Here is a 21,975-nt window from a genome sequence, read left to right on the forward strand (position 1 = left end):
TTGTGTGATTCAACAATTTATATTAACTTTCACAAACATCGGGGGATGTACTAAGTGTATATGTGTACCAAACTAAACTTTATAACAATACAACTATCCTTAAATACATTATAATTTATAGTCATAAAAGAAATGTTGACAACTTAAAAAATACACATTACAATTTAGGCAATACTTAGTTAACATTGTAATGTAGAGATAGCGCAGAGTTCATTATACTGTAGACACACAAGAAATTGTTAGCCTACTTACATTCGATGCCCTGTTGAGTAAAATAATATTGTGATTAAATACTGTTAAATCTTAAATGTTAAATTAGCTTAATAAATTAAGGTTTGTTTGCAGGAAGTGTTTACAGACTAATTATTAACATTTTATTAAGAAAAAACAAGTGTGTGTGTGTCTATATATATATATATATATATAGTGTTTTTAATATGTATCTTAAAATGTTTAAGTTAAAATTTTTTTGATGTGTCTATTGGACATAAACGTTTAGTTTCAATAAAAAAAATGGGGTGTGGCTGTGTCATGGACACAGCCGTGTGTTGTACATGAATACGTGTACGTAACAGGTAATATTTTCTATAAAAAATATAAAATACAATATTTTATGTATGTTATAATATTGTTACGAATGTGAGCAAAGCCGGGACACGTGCAAATCCAGAGCTGGCTGGCGGCTGCCGCAACATGAGATGCACCGCGCGCTCCTGGAAGATAACAAGGATTGTTGCTTCCCCCATCCTACCCACCACTCCCCGCGCGGCGCCCTACCTTTGACACGTAACTGACACCGGACAGCTGGGAGTTACGCGAGCCGCCGACACGTGTTTCGAGAGATTTCTACCGTCGTGTCGATGCGGAATGACGCGACGGGCCCCAGCCGCTCTCGTGAGTTCTGGAATTGCGCCAGGGCCTATATATATGCCCGAGGACGCCGATCAGAGAGTCAGTGGAGTTCAGAGTAAAGTCGGGAGTTTTCCCACGGCGGAGTTTCCGGGCGATAGAGTGGCGAAGTCCCTGGATAAAGGTTCCAGGGCGAAGAGTTCAGTTCCGGGCGATAGTGTCGCGGGCACGGCGGAGTATCGAGCGAAGTTCCGAGCAAGGCGTCGAGTGGGATCTCGCCGAAGGGGAAGTGCGACGGCGGCGGCGGAGTGTGGCGACGGAGTCCTGCGACGGAGGACCACGAGGGGTGCTGCGGCGAGAGTTGCGCCAGAGGTTAGTGAACACTGAAAAAGGAAGATAGTCTTTTTAAAATTTAGATTGAACTTCTTCAAGCGAGCGAGCGTGCGTGTAATTTTAGGTCAATGAATTGTTTATCTGATAAAATTTTTATGCCATAAGTGATTCTCCTTGAAATGTGTGTTTTATTATACTATGTTGGCTAGTGCCCCATTATAGGCCGACTATAGATTTCAAGGTTGACAAAACTGGCAAAAAAGGTCGGCCTATTTTCGGACCAATACGGTAATATATTTCCTCTAGTATTTTTCTTTGAATTTTTTTTTTAAATCTAGAATCCTTCAAATGGTATTTGAGGATTTGACTGGCCCATCCCTACCACCAGTCCCTGGTGAGAACAGACTCAACGTAGCACCGAGCCGCCCCACCTTACCTTTGGCCACCTTCTCACACAAGAGGATGATCTCTCGCCCTCCCGCCACCGTGCAGGAGCAGTCGCTGAGCCTGCAGATCACCAGGTCCGACATCGCCTCTGAAACACACGCGCCGATCAAAGACTACTCCCATCGCTTCTGTGCAATGTCAATGCACAGAACTCTTTGTTTCAAAACAATTTTACAAACTGGAGGTAAACAAATCTATAAATTTCAAATTTTGAGCTGAGCATAAACTAGTTTCATTAGAATAAAATAATTAATCTGAGTTTAATCCAAGACACTGTATGCTTTAATTCTAAAACCCTGTTTCTTACACACTTATATTATTGTATAATGTGCAGAAATGAGTTACTGAAATAAAAAAAAAACCATACATTAGCAAATGACCTTTCATTCATCTCACAAAATTTAGGCAGTGGCTTGTGCCAAGTTCTGATACTGAGCTTGTAACAACCCAGGCTACTGACCTTCCCAATTGTTAAATAGTTTAACAAGTTATTATGGAGTCTCTTCATGTTCAGTTCATGATTAGGTTTTCTGATATCATTTAAATAACAGTGTTTATTCCTTTTAAGAAGTATTTGTGTATTTACTATAAGTTTTATTATCATAACTTACATTGTCTCATGCTTTATAAAGTGTTCTGACAATTTGCTTGCTTTATGGTGAATAAGCCCCTAGGCCTTGTTTTTATTTGATTGGTTGTGAATTTAAGTTTTTATATGTTTTCACGTTTTTTTTATGGATGGCTTATTTTTGTTTTGTTCAAAATGACGTGTTAACATAATTTTCTTGTTCTAAAGGACTCGGTGCTGTTGTCATGCGTACTAACTGGTATTTAATACAGGTATTTTTTTGATTGGTTAAAAATGATGTACCAGACTTTGTGATTTTTGCCAGAAAAGCCTCATTTCAGGGCATACCGTGTTTTCTCGCATAATCGTCACACATTTTATTCTAAAATCAAGTTTGAAAAGTAGGGGTGCGACGATTATGCGTAAAAAAAAATTTTGTTGGGTAAAGTTATTCATAAAAACAAAACCCGTTCATGAAAAGTACGTTTATTTAAAAAAAAAGGTGGAGTATACAAGAGCACGCCAAACAATTTATATTAATAATTCATTAAACAAAAACCTTTCTTCAACTTTAAATATAAAAACCAAACTGTAACGCGAACGCAAGCCACTTGAAACTGCGATGTGAACTAACGCGTAGTTATTGCCATAGTACACATTTACCACAAAAGAATGCGGGCCATCAAATGTAGTTAACTCGGCACTCGATAGAGAGCGCGCGCTGCATGCAATTGGCGATATATCAATATTCCACTATGTGCGCGTGCTCTATACGGGAAGCAACATAACCAAACACGAATGATGCCAACTAGCGCTGGCTATATGTTCATAAGCGGTACACCACGGCGACGCAGACGATCAGATAAAAAAATAACATTTAAAAACATCTTTAAAAGAAAATTTACACGTCAGACAACTTCGTATTTCAGTTAATTAAATAAGTAAGTGGTAATGTCAGAATAAATATTATATTTCTACTTTAAAATACATTGCTTTATACGGAAAAGATATCTCCACCGGTACACTGCGGCGACGCAGACGATCAGATAAAGATAATAACGTTTAAAAACGACTTTAAAAGAAAATTTACACGTCAGACAACTTTGTATTTCCATTAATTAAATAAGTGGTAATTTCCAAATAAATATTAGATTTCTACTTTAAAATACATAGTTTTATACGGAAAAGATACCTACACAAAGCGCTCGGCATCTAATAGCGGACCAAAAACACCATTCGACGTTTAAGCGAGAAATTTTTTTATCCCAATTTTGACGGCCAAAAATAAAGGTGCGACGATTACACAAGTGCAACGATTATGCGATAAAAGAGGGTAATAAATTTGTAAATTCCTATGGTTTTGTGAAGACTGTGCTGTGATTGGCTGGATAAGTCTTGCACCTGACACTTTCTTTGGGTGGTACGCAGTTGCAGGTAGCCTTGTTAGTCAGCATCTGAATGAGGTATCGGTAAGTCGCGTGTCAAGTTGTGGCTCACAAAAAAATATATTTATATGAATTTATACAGTATTTCGTGGCTGTGGTCCGAGCACTACGTATATAATCAACCTTTTTTTTCATTTTTGAAACTTTTTAACGAAAATGTTTTGGCCACAGACACAGGTATTTAGCCCACAAATATCGAGTGAATTTCGTCTTTATCAGAGGATGTAGTCTTTCAGCCTGTACCGAGAGTTTGTGTGCAACCACGGGACTTCATTGCAAAATATCTATCAAAATTCATCCTTCGGTATCTGCAAACAATCAGCGTGATGGTTTTGAAATCAGTGAAGAGGTTATGTGCGACTTGTTTGTAAATTCTGCATGTACTTGTTCTCGTGGTCTAGAAATGGTTGCCACAATGAATTGTGAATATTCGTAAAATGCTAATAAAAACAGTTAAAATCAGTTTTAGTCCGAGAGACATTACGTATTTCAGTAAAGGAATTGTTGAAAGTAACATTTCTTTGAAATTAACATGATTTTTGGCACCCAAGTGTATGCATGTATTTATGAATGTCCAGTCCAGGCCGCATATTTTGAGCTAGCTGAGGTGGTCTGGGGTGCAAAAAGCTCTAGAGCTACAGTGGAATACCGGTACAACGTACCTCACTTTAACGTATTTTTCACTTTAACGTATTTTTTTCAAATCCCCGCCAAAAAGTGTATGTTTACAATGCAAAATTGTTTCAGTTTAAAGTATCTTAATGTTCACTATAACGTATAATTTTCACTGGCAGCTTGGCACTGCTGCCACAAAACTTACATAAAATAGTAAACAAACGTCGAGCTAAATAGCGAATGTGATCGAAAGAATAAACAGAAACCACTTACACCACCGCACCGTAAAATATAACCTCTAAAAATAATCAAAACAAACGTTTGTGCGCCTGTACCATAGATGAATATACATACGTACGCAACACGTAATGTATACAACACATCGGCATTCGATACATCGAAACACAAAGCGCGAGGTAAAAGTGTATTTAATTCAGTGGAAAGTGTCCCGCTAATGTACGTATGGTTAAATCCGTGCCGTGATTACTGTTGAGTGTTGTTTGGAATTCATTTTCATGTTACTGTTTTTAGACGCCACGTGTTAGTGCTACAATGAGTGAATCTGGAAATAAAAGAAAAAGAAAACAATTCACGCTTAAAGAAAAAGTGGAAATGCTTAAAGAACTGGATAAAGGTAAAAAGCAGGTTGAAGTTGCGAAGTCATACGGCGTTGCGGCGACGACTGTAAGTACAATTGTGAAAGACCGTGCAAAAATTGAAAAAATGTACGACGAATCTTTGTTTGATTGTGACCGCAAAAGGCTTCGTTCCGGAGATCACCAAGGTCTAGAAGAAGCTTTGAACAAATGGTTGAAAGAAACTCGTTCAAAAAATGTTCCAGTAAATGGTCCCATGCTACAAGCAAAAGCAAAGCAATTTGCTTTGCTTATGGACATAACGGACTTCCAAGCCAGTTCAGGGTGGTTGCATCGCTTCCGGGAACGACATGGCATATCATGGAAAGTTGTGTGTGGGGAGGATAAGGATGCAGACACAGAGGCGGCAAACCAGTGGAAGGAAGAAAAGCTGGAAATAATTTTTAAGTCTTACTCAATGGATGATATTTTCAACGCTGATGAAACTGCTTTCTTTTACAAGCTTTTGCCAAACAGAACAAAAGCGTATAAAGGTGAGAAGTGCACTGGAGGAAAAAAAGCAAAGGAAAGGTTGTCTGTCTTGTTCTGTTGCAATGCCACTGGCACAAAAAAACTGCGGCCCCTAATCATTGGCAAACACAAGAATCCCAGGTGCTTCAAGGGAGTTTCTTGTCTTCCTGCAGATTATGCAAATAACACTCGTGCATGGATGACAAGAGAACTTTTCTCCAATTGGTTGGTTAAAACCGATAAAGAGATGCAAAAAGAAGGAAGAAAAATTCTTTTGTTGATTGACAACTGCGCAGCACACAGTGTTGATGTTAGATTGGAAAACATCAAAATTATGTTTTTGCCTCCAAACTGCACTTCTCAGTTGCAGCCACTTGACCAAGGCATTATTCAAAATGCCAAGGTCAATTTTCGAAAACGCCTGGTCGAAAGGCTGCTCATCAATTTGAGATTGAAATTGCCCACCAACATCAATGTTCGTCAGGCTATTGAGATGATCACCGGTGGCTGGTGGAATGTCCAGAAAGAGACAATTGCTAACTGCTGGAGGAAGTCTGGCATTGTAAACTGTAATGCTGATGAGATCACTGCAACATCATCAGACCAGGATGCAAGCCAGACTGCAGCTGCAGCACAAACATGTGAAACCAATGATATTGACCCCCAAGTATGGCAGGAAGTATCAGCCTCCATGCAGTTTGATGCTGTATCATTCACAGACTATGCCTCTGCTGATAACGAAATAGAAACAACACCAGGGTTGACCGACAGTGATATCATCAGTGAAGTCATTCAATCACAGTCATCAAAAGCTGAATCAGATGATGATTCTGACTGTGAAGAGCTACCTGTGACTGCAACGGAAGCTGTTCTGAGTGTAGAAAAACTAAACAAATTTATCTCTAAACATGAAAAGGTCCCAGAAGAGATCAGGAAATCTTTGCACAACATAGAACATTTTGTTCAACAGAGCATCATTAAAAATCAAAAACAAACTGAAATAACAAAATCTTTTAAAAAATAAATGAACTTTTGTTTTGCAGAAACTGATGTAATGTATTCGCCAATGTTAATGCCATGTGTTGTTATAACTATTTTTGATTAATTTTATGATTTTTTTTCTTTGAAGTGATAATATGTATGTATTTATCAGTACTTAGTCATAAATGTTAATGCCATGTGTTATAATTATGTTTTTTTTTCTTTAAAAGTGATAATATGTATGTATTTTTCTGTACTAAGTCATCAATATTAATGCAGTGTGTTATAATAATGCTATTTTTGATTCATTTTGTAATTTTTTATTTGAAGTGATTATATGTATGTATTTTTCAGTACTAAGTACTTTCAGTACTAAGTATAAAAACTGGAGGTCCCTGTAAGTACTTAGTACTGAGATTCTACTGTATATGTTATGGGTTTAGTTTATCTTCCACAGGTATAAGTGTCACACGTTAAGAAAATGTATGATAAATATTGTATAAAATGTTACTGTGCAGTAAATTTTGCACTAACAATAATTGTTACATTAACTTTTTTATGTGTAACATCTTAGCTCTCAGTATACAGCATTTGGAAGGAGTAATTTCATGAATGGAAGTGTGTAACCATGGTGCTGCAAAGCAAAGTTCATAAAGCAAAAGGAAAACTTTGTAGTATTAATTGTTTAATGCATTTTAACAAATTGGGCAGTATTTTAATAAAATTCCTTGTAAAATATCAGGTCCAAAGCCAGGTTTAGTATTTTTAAAGACTTTTCCAATTTTATGAACCAGTTTTATAACAAAGTTTAACCTTTCACTCTGCGAATCAAATAATTCAATAGTCAATGTAGCTGCTCTGGCAGCCAATTCTAGCAGGGGGTATAGAAACTACATGTGAGTCGCATCAAGAGATGTGGTTGAAAAAACAAATTTTGTATATTTATCATGGTCTACATTAATTAAAAGAATTCTACATTAAATTTTGTGGCCGAGTTTTGTATTGTATTACAAGTTTATTTGCAATGACAACACATGAATTTGCTCGTTACCGAGGTTAGATGTTTACACATTACTGACGATTACAAAAAGAATTGTTCCAATTTTTTTCCTCATATTCAAAAGTCATCATAACAAGGTCCCGTAACTCTAAAAAAATCATTTCGATACAATAAAAACTTAACAAAGTACTGATAATCTCGTGGTAAATTTTGAGATACTAATACTGCAGGCGATAAGGTCTTGTGGGGCACTGAACTAGCATGCTGAGAAATGGCCTGAAATCCTTTATCAATGTTAAATGTTACATTGCACAAAACACAAAAAAATTCACGATCAGTATGTTTTCTTGCCCATTCCTTGATCAAGAAGCCATTTTCAATCCTTCCTTTCAAGCCACTCAACATGGAGTTTGCACTTTCCCATCGCTATTAAGTACACTACACTGGCATTTTTGCCTCTTGATAAGTGTTGCAAATTCACATAATTTTTCAAAATTTATGAGTTATGTGCATGTTTTCACACATATTTTCACTGCACAATCACTTCGATAAATAAATTCCACGCGCAATACTACAAAGGTACTGGCGAAACACTACACTAGCACATGCCGTAGAAAGGAGAGACTGGAATTAAAGATAGGCCGGCTCACAACTTCTCATATGCGCTTCCCTCTTTGTTACAAGTCGCTGTTGCCAAACACACGCCCACAAACAGAAATTTAACACTGGCACTGATGGCATTTTCTTCTAAGCGGAAGGGGGGGGGGGGGGGGAGAGAGAGAGAGAGAGAGAGAAAGTGTGTGTGTGTGTGTGTGTGTGTGTGTGTGGGCGTGCGCACATGTGTGCGTGCCTGAAAATGTTTTAAAATGCGGGAAAGTGTAAAATAAAGGAAATGTATACAAAATCCTTTTTTTTTTTTTTTGCTCAGAGAACTGTAATATCATACAACCTAAATGCATCGTACTCTGATGTACACATAGGAATTCATTATGAGGGCCTGAAACCTATTTAAAAATAATTATTAACATTATATCCCATATTTACATTCAGTACAGAGTATAGATAAGTATTTCATACTTTCATTCTTTATTAATAAAAAATATCACAAAGCATAAGGAATGTGTACAAAAATTATGAATTAACAGTGTTTTATCGCTTAAGAAAAAGAAAACCATAACACGAACGTGAGTTGTAAATAAACGCATAACCATGCAATGACTATGAAAGAGTGCTGGCAATCAGTTGTAGTTAATAGCGCTCTCGTATGAAGTCGGCGAGCTATCGATATCGATATTTCACTACCTGCGCGCGCTCTATACGGTAGTCAACATAACCAAACAGGAATGATGTCAACAGATGCTGGTTACGTTTTTATAAGCAGTATACAGCGGCGAAGAAGACATTACAGATGAAGTTATTACTTTTAAAAACGGCTTTATAAGATGACTTACACAACAGAAAACTTAATGTTACTATTAATTAAAAAAGTAAGCAGTAATATCCGAAAGAACAGCGTAAATTGCAGGAAGCAGATTATAAGCGGTTCCGAAAAAACTGGTGCAAATATCGGGAAAACGTAAAAAGCGGGTAACGTAAAATCGGGGTTTTACTGTAATTATGTTTATAAGAACATGAGAATACCAACCAAATATGTCAAAAAAGTGGAAAAAGTGACTTTTAGTGACAATGACAACAAAAAGTGACTTTTAGTGGAAAAAGTGACTGACTTTGAGGCCTGAGTAATGAAAGTACTTTTATTCCTAAAGTTACCTTTAAAACGTAGTACTTTTGAATTTTTGAAAATAAAGTAGGAGGGGATCAAATGTTACATTAGCTTGGAAGCAAATATTTGTAAAACAACAAGAATTTAAAAAAAATTACTGAACTTAATACAGTAGCCTAAATTCTAGGCCTACAATACAAAATTTATATCTGTCGAACACAAAATGACAAATGGTTTAAACTATTTTTCAGATATGTACATTTATTGGGATAGAATTCCCTCGTCATCTCCTAGGCGAAGTATCTTGCGACCAGCAGATAAAGATGACTGTTCATACAGTTTAATAATTTTGTCGCGATCTTTTATTATTGTTGACAGTGTAGTGGGCACCAAACCAAACAACCGTGCCACATCTGCATTTTTCCTGCCTTTGTCAACTTCTTTTAAAATTTCCACTTTTTCCTTCAAAGTAAACTGCTTGCGTTTCTTTTTATCTATTTGGCCATCCATCCTGATTAAAATATTCAATCAACAATATTGTTTTCCTCGTGCCAAGTCAAACGTAAACAAACCTGTCATCCATAGATAACCATAGCTCCACACTAGTAGCGCACGTCGCGAGCATGGCTGTGCCAGGCAACATTCCGACCTTCATGGCACAATAATTAAAGCGTGTCGGCCATGTTGTGACACCAAACAGTTCAAAAATTAACCTGCATAAATTAACATTATATTGGATTTTCTATTTTGTATATAAGATAAAATATAATTTTTATTTAACGTTTGTATCTGCGGTAATTGAAACTTTTAAAACATGCTCTATAAATAACCAAAAGATGGCGCAGCTAAAAACAATTGTCTTGAAGAGAGGCCAGAGAGCAATCGATTGTTTAGATCGTCTCGTGCACTAAAGTGTGTGATCCATGGAGGACGAATGGCGCGTTATACTGTGTTTGTTTACGTTTGATACTTGTTAACGATTCTTGAAAGTGATAAAAATTAATCATAATGTACATTTATATTAAAGAACCCCTGCGCAAACACAGTAACTATTATGTAAAATTTTCCTGATAACTGGAAAAGAATGGTCGTATTGAAAGGTAGGATACGTTTTTAATGTTAAAGTTAAATATTTTTACATTGTTTAAATTGGTGTTTTAAGCTGGAATTTAAAATCATACGTTGAACTGAAAGATACAATGGGTTTCTTTTATTTACATGCGCAAACAAAGTTAGTTAACATGTAATTTGAAATATTTTTATACTTAGGCCTAACCAAAAAAGTCTGAAAAGACATCATTAAACTCAAACTCGACTCGTGAGTCGTGAACGGCCGTGCCGAGTCCGAGCACTAATTAAAAACTCGACTCGAACTCGAAATTCGAGTACTCGCAGGTCTCTACTGCAAGGTCCCAATACACTCAACATAATCACTACCTGAGAGTAAATAAGAGGCTAGTAATAACATTTCGAGCCATTCTGTCCAAAACATAGAGCAGAGGACAGCATTTCAAGCAAATCACAATAATATTCAGTATGTGACCGCTATATAACTTTAAAGTCATGAACTGCCCTGATTTTTAAACTCACTTTTATCGTAAATAGGCTCAGACACGACCGGTGGGAGCTGATAGTTGAATTTGCCTCTATGATTTCCTTCCAAGAACACTTGGAAGCACAGTCTGACCGCGTTCAGGTCGATGCTAGTTGTCTGGCTGCGATGCTGGAAACCCGCTGAAAACATACAAGTAGGTATTTTAGATTATTAAACTAATTCTATGTACTTCTAGTTGTTCAAAAATTTTGTGCTTTTCAGAGAAGTGAGCTACGAAAAAAATTCAATATCTAATAGTATTTTGTTGGCACTGACCCAATTATTTTTACTGCTTTAGTAATATCTCTAGCCTAACATGTACAAAAAACAAAAGAAAAATAACAAGAATTAAATAGTATTAATCAATTCAAAAATAAATGGCCTATTTCTTTTATTCCAATTATTTTAGAAATTTAAGCAATCATACAGACTATCACTTATGAAGCTTGAACAGGTTTCCTAATGTAACATTAGTCCTAAATGTTTTCTGTCATAATAAAATTTATATTTAAGTTTAGAAGAAGGTGTTGGTGGGACTAGAGGAGGCATGAAGTAGAGCAAGGCACATTGGGCTAAGGGAGGGCGTAACCTGGGTCAACTTCAAGCTTATTTTAACTCTTTGTGGATGCCATTGCATTGAATATTAATTTTTCTTTATAATTCCTTAAAAATAAATAGATGTTTGTTAAGACGGCAAAATCACTAATTCGGCATAGCCTTGGTCCCAAACATCCCAGATTGAATTTATTTCTTATGTTGGCATGCTTGTCCACATTCTTAAAAATATTTTGCTCTCTAGTTATAATTTTAACGTCAATTGTATGTTAGACAAGCGCTAATCTGAATTTTAGGTTGAAGTTTTTAGAAGATTTACAAGTACCTACCTGTTATTTGTGCATGTCAAAAATGTTTCACACATGCATCTTAGATTTCAAAACAAGAATGAAACTCTTCTGATAGACATCACTACCTCAAACTTGTACACTATGCCAATATAGGTTCTACAAGAAGAAACGTGGTAGTGCATGATATTAAGCGATGTGTGTATGAAAACAATGCTAAAGTGGAGAAACAAAATAATAAATTTTAGTATGTATTTTGTTTGAGGGACATCAAAATTACGGGTGAATAGCAACCAAGGACCCATCCTAAAATAATGGTAATAATGAAAAATGTTTGTCTTAGAGATGGGCAGGATTCTGGCTATTCCTGAAAAACGAGGAACGTATCTTTCCTTAAGCGTCAGGCAAGAAATTACTCTTTCCCATTTCCTGAATTATTCCAGAAGTATACATGTTCATGTGCCAAACTTGTTTTCAACAAATTATTTTCAAATAAAGTACTGCACTTTAACCTTATTCAGTAGATGCAAAATCAAACTGCAAATGGTGGTGTAAAAAATATTCACAGGCACACTCGAAAACAAGCACTTCATTCTGCATTTAAAACATACATAAAATAATCAAAGTTATTTTACTACTGCCACGCAATGATAGCGACATGAATCTTGTTCACGATTTAGAATACGTATATTAGACATATTAAACGCATACGAAACAGTTATTTGCTTGTTTTGTAAAATGTACCAGTATTGAAAAAAATAATGAAATTGGCTACGACCACAGACTACAATTACAAAAAACACGAGAACTATTATGTTATGAACCTAATTTGAACACAGTAGTTGAAACAATTTTTAAATCAAAAGTTACGATTGCTCTACCACCATATTCACACAGTATTGGTTACTTTGTAACATTGCAAGACCCCTGCCCTCCCCAGCTTTACAGAATAATTTTATGCTATGATACTTCCCAGTAATGCAGTAAATCAGCTGATTACATGGTTTCAAGGTCATAGTGACCTAGTTTTAATACTTGAAGTTTATCACTCTTAATACTTATTGTAAGTAATTTTGATATTTAGTTATTTTACTTAGAAAAGCTTTTTAAATAGATTTTTACTAATATTCCTTTTATTGGCTAGATTATTAATGTAAGTGAGAATATCAGTAGTTTATTGCATTTCAATTTCGAGATGCCGCCATCTACTTTGAACGATATCATGATGAAGAGAGACCAACTTCTGAGTACAGTAAACTCCCGGTATACCGCGCCCCGATAGATCGCGGAATCGGGTATATCGCGGGTCAAACCATGTCCCCCAATCAGAAATTAATAATAATAATAATAACACAGTAGAACCTCGTTAATTCGTGATGGTCGGGACCGAGATAATCACGGATTACCGAATTTCACGGACTAGCGATTAAAGCCCGGAAGGTCTTGTCAAGCTTCTCAGATACCGGCGTGCAGCTGGGTTAAGGCCAAGGTCATGTGACGTAACATCTACCGAGGCTTACTGCGCCATGGCAGCAGATGGATATAAATAGTAAACTCTCCATTATTCGTGTTAATTGGGACCCGCCGATGCCCGGCTAATTAAAATCCTGTAAAAAAAAAAAGTAATAAACCCGGATAATCCGTTCACGGTAAAGACCGTCTTCGAATTAGTCTCGGCTTAAAAAAAATACGGCACTGCCTAGCCATTAGTTCACGGTCATTTACAACAGCCGAAGAGAGAAAGATAAGATCGTGCTGAACTTGCACACATAAATTTTGGGTAGCCCCCCCCCCCTCTCCCTCTCAATCTTCCCACTTCGTCCAGCCGAATGCCAGCCAGACACGTCACTCGTCAGGCGCCTGCCGTGCGTTGGCGGGTGGAAACAAACAAAGGGAGACGGGAAGCAGAAGTCAAGACATCCCCCTCAAGTTTAAAGAGTGACAAATGTGACAGCTGAAAGGGGGACGACACAAAGGGTCGGTACAAACAGCGTTGCAGAGTTTGGCGGCCCATGCGAAGGCTTGCAGTGTTTGCCGGCCGCCGGCCCGCGTGACGTTAATTTTAAGCGCTGACAATTTTTACTTCTCTTTTTTTTCTGCACTTTTAAATCGTCCCGGATTATCCGATTCCCGAATTAGCGCGTCACGGATTAACGAGTTTCTACTGTAATAATAATGGAATAAATGATTGACAGCCGATTAGGATAATTTTGCGTTGTAACTCACAAACTAAGCATCGGGCAGAAAAAAGCCTAGGCGTAGAAAATGTCCGCAGTGAAATTCTAAACAAGATATCTCCGTACATTATTCCTCTATCTTGTAGTGTTTTCAAATTATGATCCAATCCAGACCAGTGTTATTTTCTGAAACATTAGTTCTTAACATTTTTTTTAACCCACAAATAAAGCATCGGACAGGGGACCCGATAAAGCCTACCGTCCAGCGACATTATCCAGCGTGACTCGGCTGGGGATTGATTTTGGATAGGTTTGGTTGACGGCAAGCGCTTGGAGGGGAGAGGCGAGCCGAGAATATGCGACCAAGACACCCGGGTAGAGCGGTAGACGGGAGGAGTGGAATATAAGCGCCAGTGATGAGAGGGGCGATTAAGCCGAAAGGGGGGAAGTCTGGTGACCTTGAGTAGTTCACTCATTTCCGTCTGCACACTTCTCGTGGTCACGTGTGTTAAGCGGAGACATATAAATGTTTTGTTACAACTTGAACCTACAGACGTAATATTATTCGTTGTATTATACACGTTCATCTTTTTACTTTGGTATAATGTTTTAACATTAAATAATAAAGTAAATCAGCTAGCGTAATTTTAATCTTTGCCGAGGAATTCCCAGTGGTCCAATACTTACGTGAACCATACTGTACCACTTTTGCCGTGAGGTAGTAAACAAGCCCCGGATATGTTTATGTGTAGCGGCCTCCCGACCTTTAACCAGAGGCTGGGGAATATAACACTTGCCGATCCGAGCCACACACACTCAGCAACTCGACAAAGCGTTTGATGGAATAAGTAAAGACAACGTTTAACAGACTTTTTAATACGGCGCCACTGATTGCGCTAAAATTATTTTGGCGCAATTTTTGTATCCCACATGTGACCATTTATAATTTACTATAAGCATGGATAACAAAGTTTAACCACTTTACACGATAGACGATTCTTTATTTTATATTGTACGAATGCTAGAATAGTTTTTCACGTATCTGCTGCATACTTCTGCAAAAGACACGCTATTTGTAAGTACGTAAATCTAGAATTTTTATTTTGTCAATCAAACTCGGTACTTTGCGATTCATATTCGGTTTGAAGTATTACTATGGCCTTTCTATTTAGAAGACTTTGACCACAAAATCGTGTGTAACCGCACACACTGCACTTACTTTGTTACGGACACTCAGACGAAGCAGATACTGTGGCTGACACCACGAGACTGGCAGCAGCTTGTGTGCCGCACGTGTGTATGGCGGCGTGTGGCGCGCTCGTAGGCCGTGCGACAAACTGTGCGCGGCATGCGGAAAAATAAAAAATAAAATTCAACATTTAATATTTATATTTACAATTTATTATTTTTATTTTTTCACCCGCGTTTAGTGAAAACTGCGGATGCAAAGTCCGCACAAAGGCGGGCCGTCTATACTGTGCGTGCTTGCCGACCTATTAGAACACAGGCGGTGTTTTATGCCTTTTGACCTTGGTCACATCGAAACATCGCGGTTATGCAACAACGCGGGTAAAAGTTATGTCCCCCGACAACCGCGTTAAATAGGGAGTGTACTGTACTAATATTTCGTCGAAATGTAAAAAAATGCAAATTGGTAAACACAGAGAAGTTGAAATTTTACTCTCTTGGCATGGTTTAAAGAACAGAGGGCACTTGAAATTCTGACGAACAGCCCAATTTTAAGAGCGAAAGCTGTACAAAAAGCACATAACCTAGGTTTTGAATTTCAAGCTTCGAATGACTGACTCGACAGATTTAAGAACAGAGTAGGAATTGTCTATAGAACTGTAGGTGGGGAATCTGAGTGTGTGTGTGTGTGATGATAATGTCCAGAGTTGAATAAACACAAAGTTGCCTGTAATTATAATGGACTTCGAACCAAAAAATGTCTTCAATGTCGTTGAATGTGGTCTGTTTTTCAACATGCTTCCGGACAAAACCTTTGTTTTAAAAGGTGAAACATGCGATGGAGGCAAACAAAGTAAGGAATGAGTGACAGTGTTATTGGGTGCCAACATGGATGGCAATGAAAAGTTACCATTGCTGGTAATTGGGAAACCAAAAAAACTACGGTGTTTTAATAACATGAACACATTACAGTGCAAGTATGCAAACAACAAGTCTGCGTAGATGACAGGCAGCATTTTTGAAGACTATGTGAGGGCGTTGGATGCAAAGATGGGGTGCAAAATTCGGAAGATTTTGCTTTTCATGGATCACTGCTCTGCTCATCCCAAGGAAATATCTAACCTTAGAAATATCCTGATCGAATTTTTCCCAAATTCAACATCCTGACTACAACCCGTGGACCAGGGAATTATAAAAATTCTGGAACCACATTTTCATAAGTGCCCTGTGTTACGACTTATAACAAGAATGAAAAGTACCAAAATGAGTGGTTATAAAATCAACATCCTGGACACCATGCATTTTCTTGCTGCTTCATGGGAAATGCTTGACTCAACCATCATTAGCAATGGCTTCAGTAAAGCAGGCTTTTGTACTCAACAAGTTAACAATATTTTTCCTGAAGAAGCATGTGAGGACAGTGAATCAATTGCATGTGCTTCTACATGCAGTGCAAATTGGAAAACTCTTCAAGAGCATCTAAATTTTTCGTGCACTTTTGAAGATTATGTCTCAGTTGATGATGCAGTTGTACCATGTGAGCCACAAACCCTCGAAGATTTGTGTGCACAACACAAGGATTTATCTGAGGATGAGACTGGCAATGGTGACAGCGATGAAGGTGATTCCACTGCCATGCCAACTTACTCTGAAGCACTTGACCACCTGGACAAGATGAGGTTATTTGTTCATGGAACACCAAATGTTCCAGATAGTGTGTTCCAGAGTGTGCCGCCAATTGTCATTTTTCGGCACAATTGTAATTTTGAATTTTGAACTATCATCTTAGCAGTAATTTTAAAGCATAAATTTTAACTTGTTTCGCTCACTGTACCCTCCTTTGGCTGTTTCCTCGAGTCGTTCCCAGCACAGTATTTTGCCGACCCTTTGCGAGGCCAGCATCCAGCCTCATTTTCTTCCCGCCATGATGCATGCTCGGCTCCTGAAACTCTCCCTGTTGTCGTGACCAGGAGTGCTTTTCTCTGCAGCTTCCAAGGGTAGCTTGTTTTGTCAGAGCTAACCTGAGGTGAGCACTTCCAGTCAGGCTCCCGAATCAGTATTACCTAATGCCCCGGCACGTCTCCAGGCTCAGTAGAGCTCATTTCCCACTGCCCCTGCAAATTTCCAACCCCCCCCACCCCCTGAGACTTTTCCTCGAAGGCACTTCAGTGTATTGACCGGTGCTTAACCCCGGCGAACAACGGCCTTTCTCAAGGACTAGCCAATGGTCTTCGAACGTACCGTCCCTTACATCTAGTGGCGGAGTTGTTCGAGTTCTTATTAAAAGCCACTGCTCTCTAGCGACCCACTCAACAAACGTTCTCCTGTCTTTCTCTTCCGAGGTACCAGGGAGCTCCACCAGTCTCCTCCATAAGCCCCCCCGCTTTTGAAGTAATCATGTTCTAGATGCGCAAATCAATTTCGTATTTGTTTCGCTCCACAGTAGATTGCGCTGCCATCGAGTGCCAACAGCAGTGTCGAGCTCTCGAAGCCTGTATTTCTCAACCCCTCTCTCGGACGTCTTCAATACTTTTCGGCCTTGAAGCCAAAGTATCCCCTCCTTCTTTCAAGGCGAAGCGCCGGATTTAATTAAGCGCCACAGGTGCCATACCAGGGACTTCTTGGCACGACTTACGACTGACTGCATTGTTCTCTGTCGTTTCCTTCTTCAGAGGCCAGTGCTCAGCGAGATACATCTCCGCTACTTAAATTAAGATGTAGTCACCTCGTCAAGGGATGCTTTCCCAAATCTTGTATGAAGTTACTTGAAATGTGAAATATAAATTGTTAAAGTTTATTGTCTTAAGACAATCCCTGCAGTTTCCAAATGGACTTAAATTGCAACATATGTTAACACATATAACTCTGGCACTGTCAATAACAATAATTATTTATGTAACAAAAAAGAACCAGTGTGTAATTGGCTATATGTTTAACATACTGTATTAAGTTTTATTTTTAACTATGGCTTAATTAATTTGTTTAATCATTTTCGGGCCAGCCCTATTATAAAGTTAACTTATTATTAGTGGTGCACCGATGCGGATACCGATGAATCGTAATCGGCGATTATGGGTACTTACCGATTAATCGTAATCGGAGATTATCTTAACGATTACTTTGCCGATTATTTACGTCCCGGCGGAATTAAGTAGGTTTTTACCGTGTAATATTTTGTTACACATTTTAGGACGAAATACGGTAATATCTGTATATATTACAAAATTCATCTAACTGCGTCATATCATAATTACAGATATTTCGTTACATTTAATAAATCTCATTGCCTCAAACAATAAAAAATGCATTTTTCCTACACGTTTATTTACGTTTCGTCTTTTGTTTAGTGGCCTTGTACATTACGCATAGCCAGAGAAGTAAAATAGATGGCACGCAATCAAAATACCACAAACAGTTGCAGTGGATTCTATGACAATCGATCTTTTAGAGTCGTAGTAGCGGTTCAAAATCGTGGTCCCGATACCTTCTAGTTTTTATCACTGCGTTTTACAAACTCTTTATGGGCGTCTTTGGTAACATTATCCGTTTGTTATTTGTATGTGACGTGAAAAGTGAAAAAGAACTTATAATTTTATATATTCAGTCAACATAAATAAAATCACATGTGCTAGAGTTGGTTTTTAGTCATTTTTATATAATTATAGTGAGATGGCGAGTAGAGAGAAAAAAAGTAAAGTGTGGAAACATTTTTCTATAAACTCAAGTGAACAAAATAAAGCAGCATGTTTACATTGTTAAACTGTAATTTCTTGATGCAACCTTATGTGATAGTCGATAATAATGCTAGTTTTCCGCAACAAAAACTTAGCCATTGTAAATTACAATTATTAGACTGTAGTTCAAGTTGTTTACAATAACAAATATTTAAATAGAAGTTAATTTAATTTCCCCTTTCAATGACTTAATAGTGTATTTTATATATTTTTATACTGTTGTTATAACTGTATTCTCAATTTTACCTAATCTTGTTATTAAATTCACATGGGAATAAAAAAATTTGTGTGCATTATTACACTTAAAAAAATTTCTTCATTATAATCGGTAACTGAATCGGTATCTGCCGATTATTGCTCTCATAATCGGTAATCGAATCGGTAATCGCCTAATCGGTAAAGTCATATCGGTGCACCACTACTTATTATTATTAGTATTATTCATAGTGATGGGTCGAGTCACCCTATTTCAGCATCGAGTCGAGTTCGAGTTAAACAAAGAAATTTATCTTCGAGTCGAGCTTGAGTCGAACTCATAGAAATTTGTCTTCGAGTCGAACTCGAGCCGAACTCATGGAAATTTGTCGAGATGAGGCAAACTTAGCGAGGTTCAAGTGGCAGAATAATGAGCGAAATAAATATAAGTTAAATATTTCTCAATATAATATAATAATTGAAGGTTGCCCTAAACATTTTGATTTTTTGTCTGTTTTTTTTTAATCTTCATCTTAAAGTGAAAATGCACATCCAAGTGACGAATCAGACTTGAAGTTTATGACGGAGTCTTGTAAATTTTTTTGCAGTACTTGCATCTAGCTGTCTGATGATCAATTTTTTCAAAAAATTCCCAAATCTCTGCTCTTGATTTCTGTTCGTCACTTTGTGACTTCCCAGGCCGTACAAACATATCCATTCCACTAATACTAAACCGTTTATTATTAATACGACGCCGGCGACACAAACATTACTTTCAAGTGTAAACATAAACTTCAACAGCCTCAATTTTCCGTTCGGCCATGGAAAACTGGTTGGTAATTTCAATTATTGTTGATATTGATTTGTCAAAGTGGCAGCATTCCCTGGCTGTATGATAACTTACGTAGGCCATTGGCCCGGAGTTAAAATGGCGGCTATCTAGTGTTTAGTAGTAAAAATTATTTACTTACAAAGCTGCCCAAATATTGACGATGTTCGTGGTCTTGTTCATGACTGAATCTAGAGAACATTTTTTAATTCCGTTATAGTTAAATAAAGGTACTTTGCTGCAATTAGAAATATTAAGTGCATATTGAAGGATGGGATGCACTGTTTGCGGTTATACACGATCGAAAATAAATAATCTTCCGACTTCGTTTTCAAGGTTTTCAGTGTTGGATCAGAGGTTTCCCACTAGGTAGGCCTAAATAATACGTTATATTTTATTTTAAAATGCATGGTTTCGGATAAGTGCCTTCATGATTGGAAATTGTGCAACATTATGGTCGAGCCAAAAACTAAACTTTGACGAGACTCGAGGACACGATCTTAATCAACTCGGTTTTCGAGTCGAGTTTAGTTTCGCCGGCTCGACTCGACTCGCTCGATTTTTCGAGTCTCGACCCATCACTAATTATTCAGTTAACACTATAATTTTATTATTTAATTATCAAAATACATAATGTTTGTTTCCTTTTATAACAATTCAAAATGTTGTATCATATTTTCCTTAGTTAGCTACTTCCAAGGTAAATCATTATATTCTTTATTACATATTTAATACTCCAAAGGCCATAACAAGAGGAAGAGTTTAAGGGAACTGGACAATTTTTTTATGCATCAGAACGAAAATGTGTTGACACCAACTACTCTGATGCAGTATTTTTCAAAACAGTGAATGTAAGTTGTTTTTTTTGTTTTTTGATAAAAAATAATTGGGCTTATTAAAAAATTCATTTTAAATAATTTAGTTTACTGATCTAATTGTATAGTTTTTCCAGCATGTTGACGATAATCAGTAAGTATAATTTTGAGCTAAGCAGTATGTCATTTGAGTAAAATTTGTTTTTATGAAGCAAATGCACTTTTAGAAGTTTTCCCTGTTAAAAAGTATTTAGCTTCCAGTTCCTTGAAAAACATTTTAACAGGGTTTTACTGTAAATTTATTAATATGATTCATGTTGTAACGTGTCTAGAACGTAAGACATTCCTGTGCTGTGTAAGAAAGAAACAGATATATGTGAGAGCACTAGAAGCCCTCAGAGAGAGAGAAATCACTGAATAATAAATGTAAGAATAATATGTATAGCCAATAGCAAGGTAGCTTTTCAGAGAAGTTCCCAATAAAATAATTTTCCTAGTGGTTTTGTACTGTACTTGCAGACCATTCACCTCCCAGAAATAAAAAATCAGGAGATTTTTTTTATGGATCTCTAACCCCCTCCCCTCTCCACCCCAGTGCAATTTCTCCCAAAAATAAAAAGAAACTGTTAACTTTCACCTCGAGAAACTAACATATTTATAGTGCTGAGACGAACCCGGTTCCGATTATCGAAACCGGCCGATATAATCAATATCGGAGTCGTGCACCATTCACATAAAAAATGCCGATATTAAAACTGAAAAATTTGTACGTTTTAATACTTAAACATTATTTTTTATTACATGATCCCGACCGAGTTTATTTATCCATTTCTACAAAAGTTTTGCTAAACAGAAAGAAAAAATATGGTTACAGTCTACAGTGTATGTTTATGCGTTAAAAAATCTAAATACGAAAGTATGAAAAGGCACAAGTAGTTTATGACTTCACTCGGGTTATGCCGGGTATTGTAAAATTTCAACTCGAGGCGTTAAAAAAGTGATGCAAATGAAGCTTTGCTTGCATTGCAGTGACTTTCCAAAGATAGGCCCGTGTTTAAGCAACGGCATTGAAAAATTACGTAAATATAGTAACAGCCTTTTGTTTAATAGGCCTGCAGCGATGCAAACCGTCTGTATAGCTAACTTCATTTTCATTAGAAACCGTAACATAACTTCTTGCAGTGTGTGTGTGTGTATGTGTATATGTATATATATATATATATATATATATATATATATATATATATATATACACACATATACATATACACATATATATATATACATATATATATACATATATATATACATATATATACATATACACATATGTATACATATACACATATATATATATATACATATATATACATATATATACATATATATATAGCATACACTATTAAAAATGATAGTAGCTAATTTGAAACTGATTCTTCGGTGCCATTATCACAATAAAAACAAGCCATTCGGAAGCGATGATGTGTACTTCACAGAACAAGTATGTGCTGTACCAAGATGGCGTCCACAACAA

At 37.0% G+C, this 21,975-nt stretch overlaps 1 protein-coding gene across 6 annotated transcripts in view; it reads right to left on the reverse strand.

Moving 5' to 3' along the window:
- LOC134531173 (embryonic polarity protein dorsal-like) overlaps nt 1–21,975 on the reverse strand; it is a 117,116-nt gene that overhangs the window by 66,027 nt on the left and 29,114 nt on the right. For all 6 annotated transcript variants that reach the window (XM_063366805.1, XM_063366800.1, XM_063366802.1 and 3 more), the window contains exons 5-6: nt 10,658–10,801; nt 1,619–1,717 (exon numbers count right to left, since the gene is read on the reverse strand). In XM_063366805.1, the coding sequence (XP_063222875.1) occupies nt 1,619–1,717; nt 10,658–10,801 (243 nt within the window). The remainder of the gene's footprint in view (nt 1–1,618; nt 1,718–10,657; nt 10,802–21,975) is intronic.

The sequence above is a fragment of the Bacillus rossius genome, chromosome 3, assembly GCF_032445375.1.
Source record: "Bacillus rossius redtenbacheri isolate Brsri chromosome 3, Brsri_v3, whole genome shotgun sequence".
Taxonomy (NCBI): Eukaryota; Metazoa; Arthropoda; class Insecta; order Phasmatodea; family Bacillidae; genus Bacillus; species Bacillus rossius.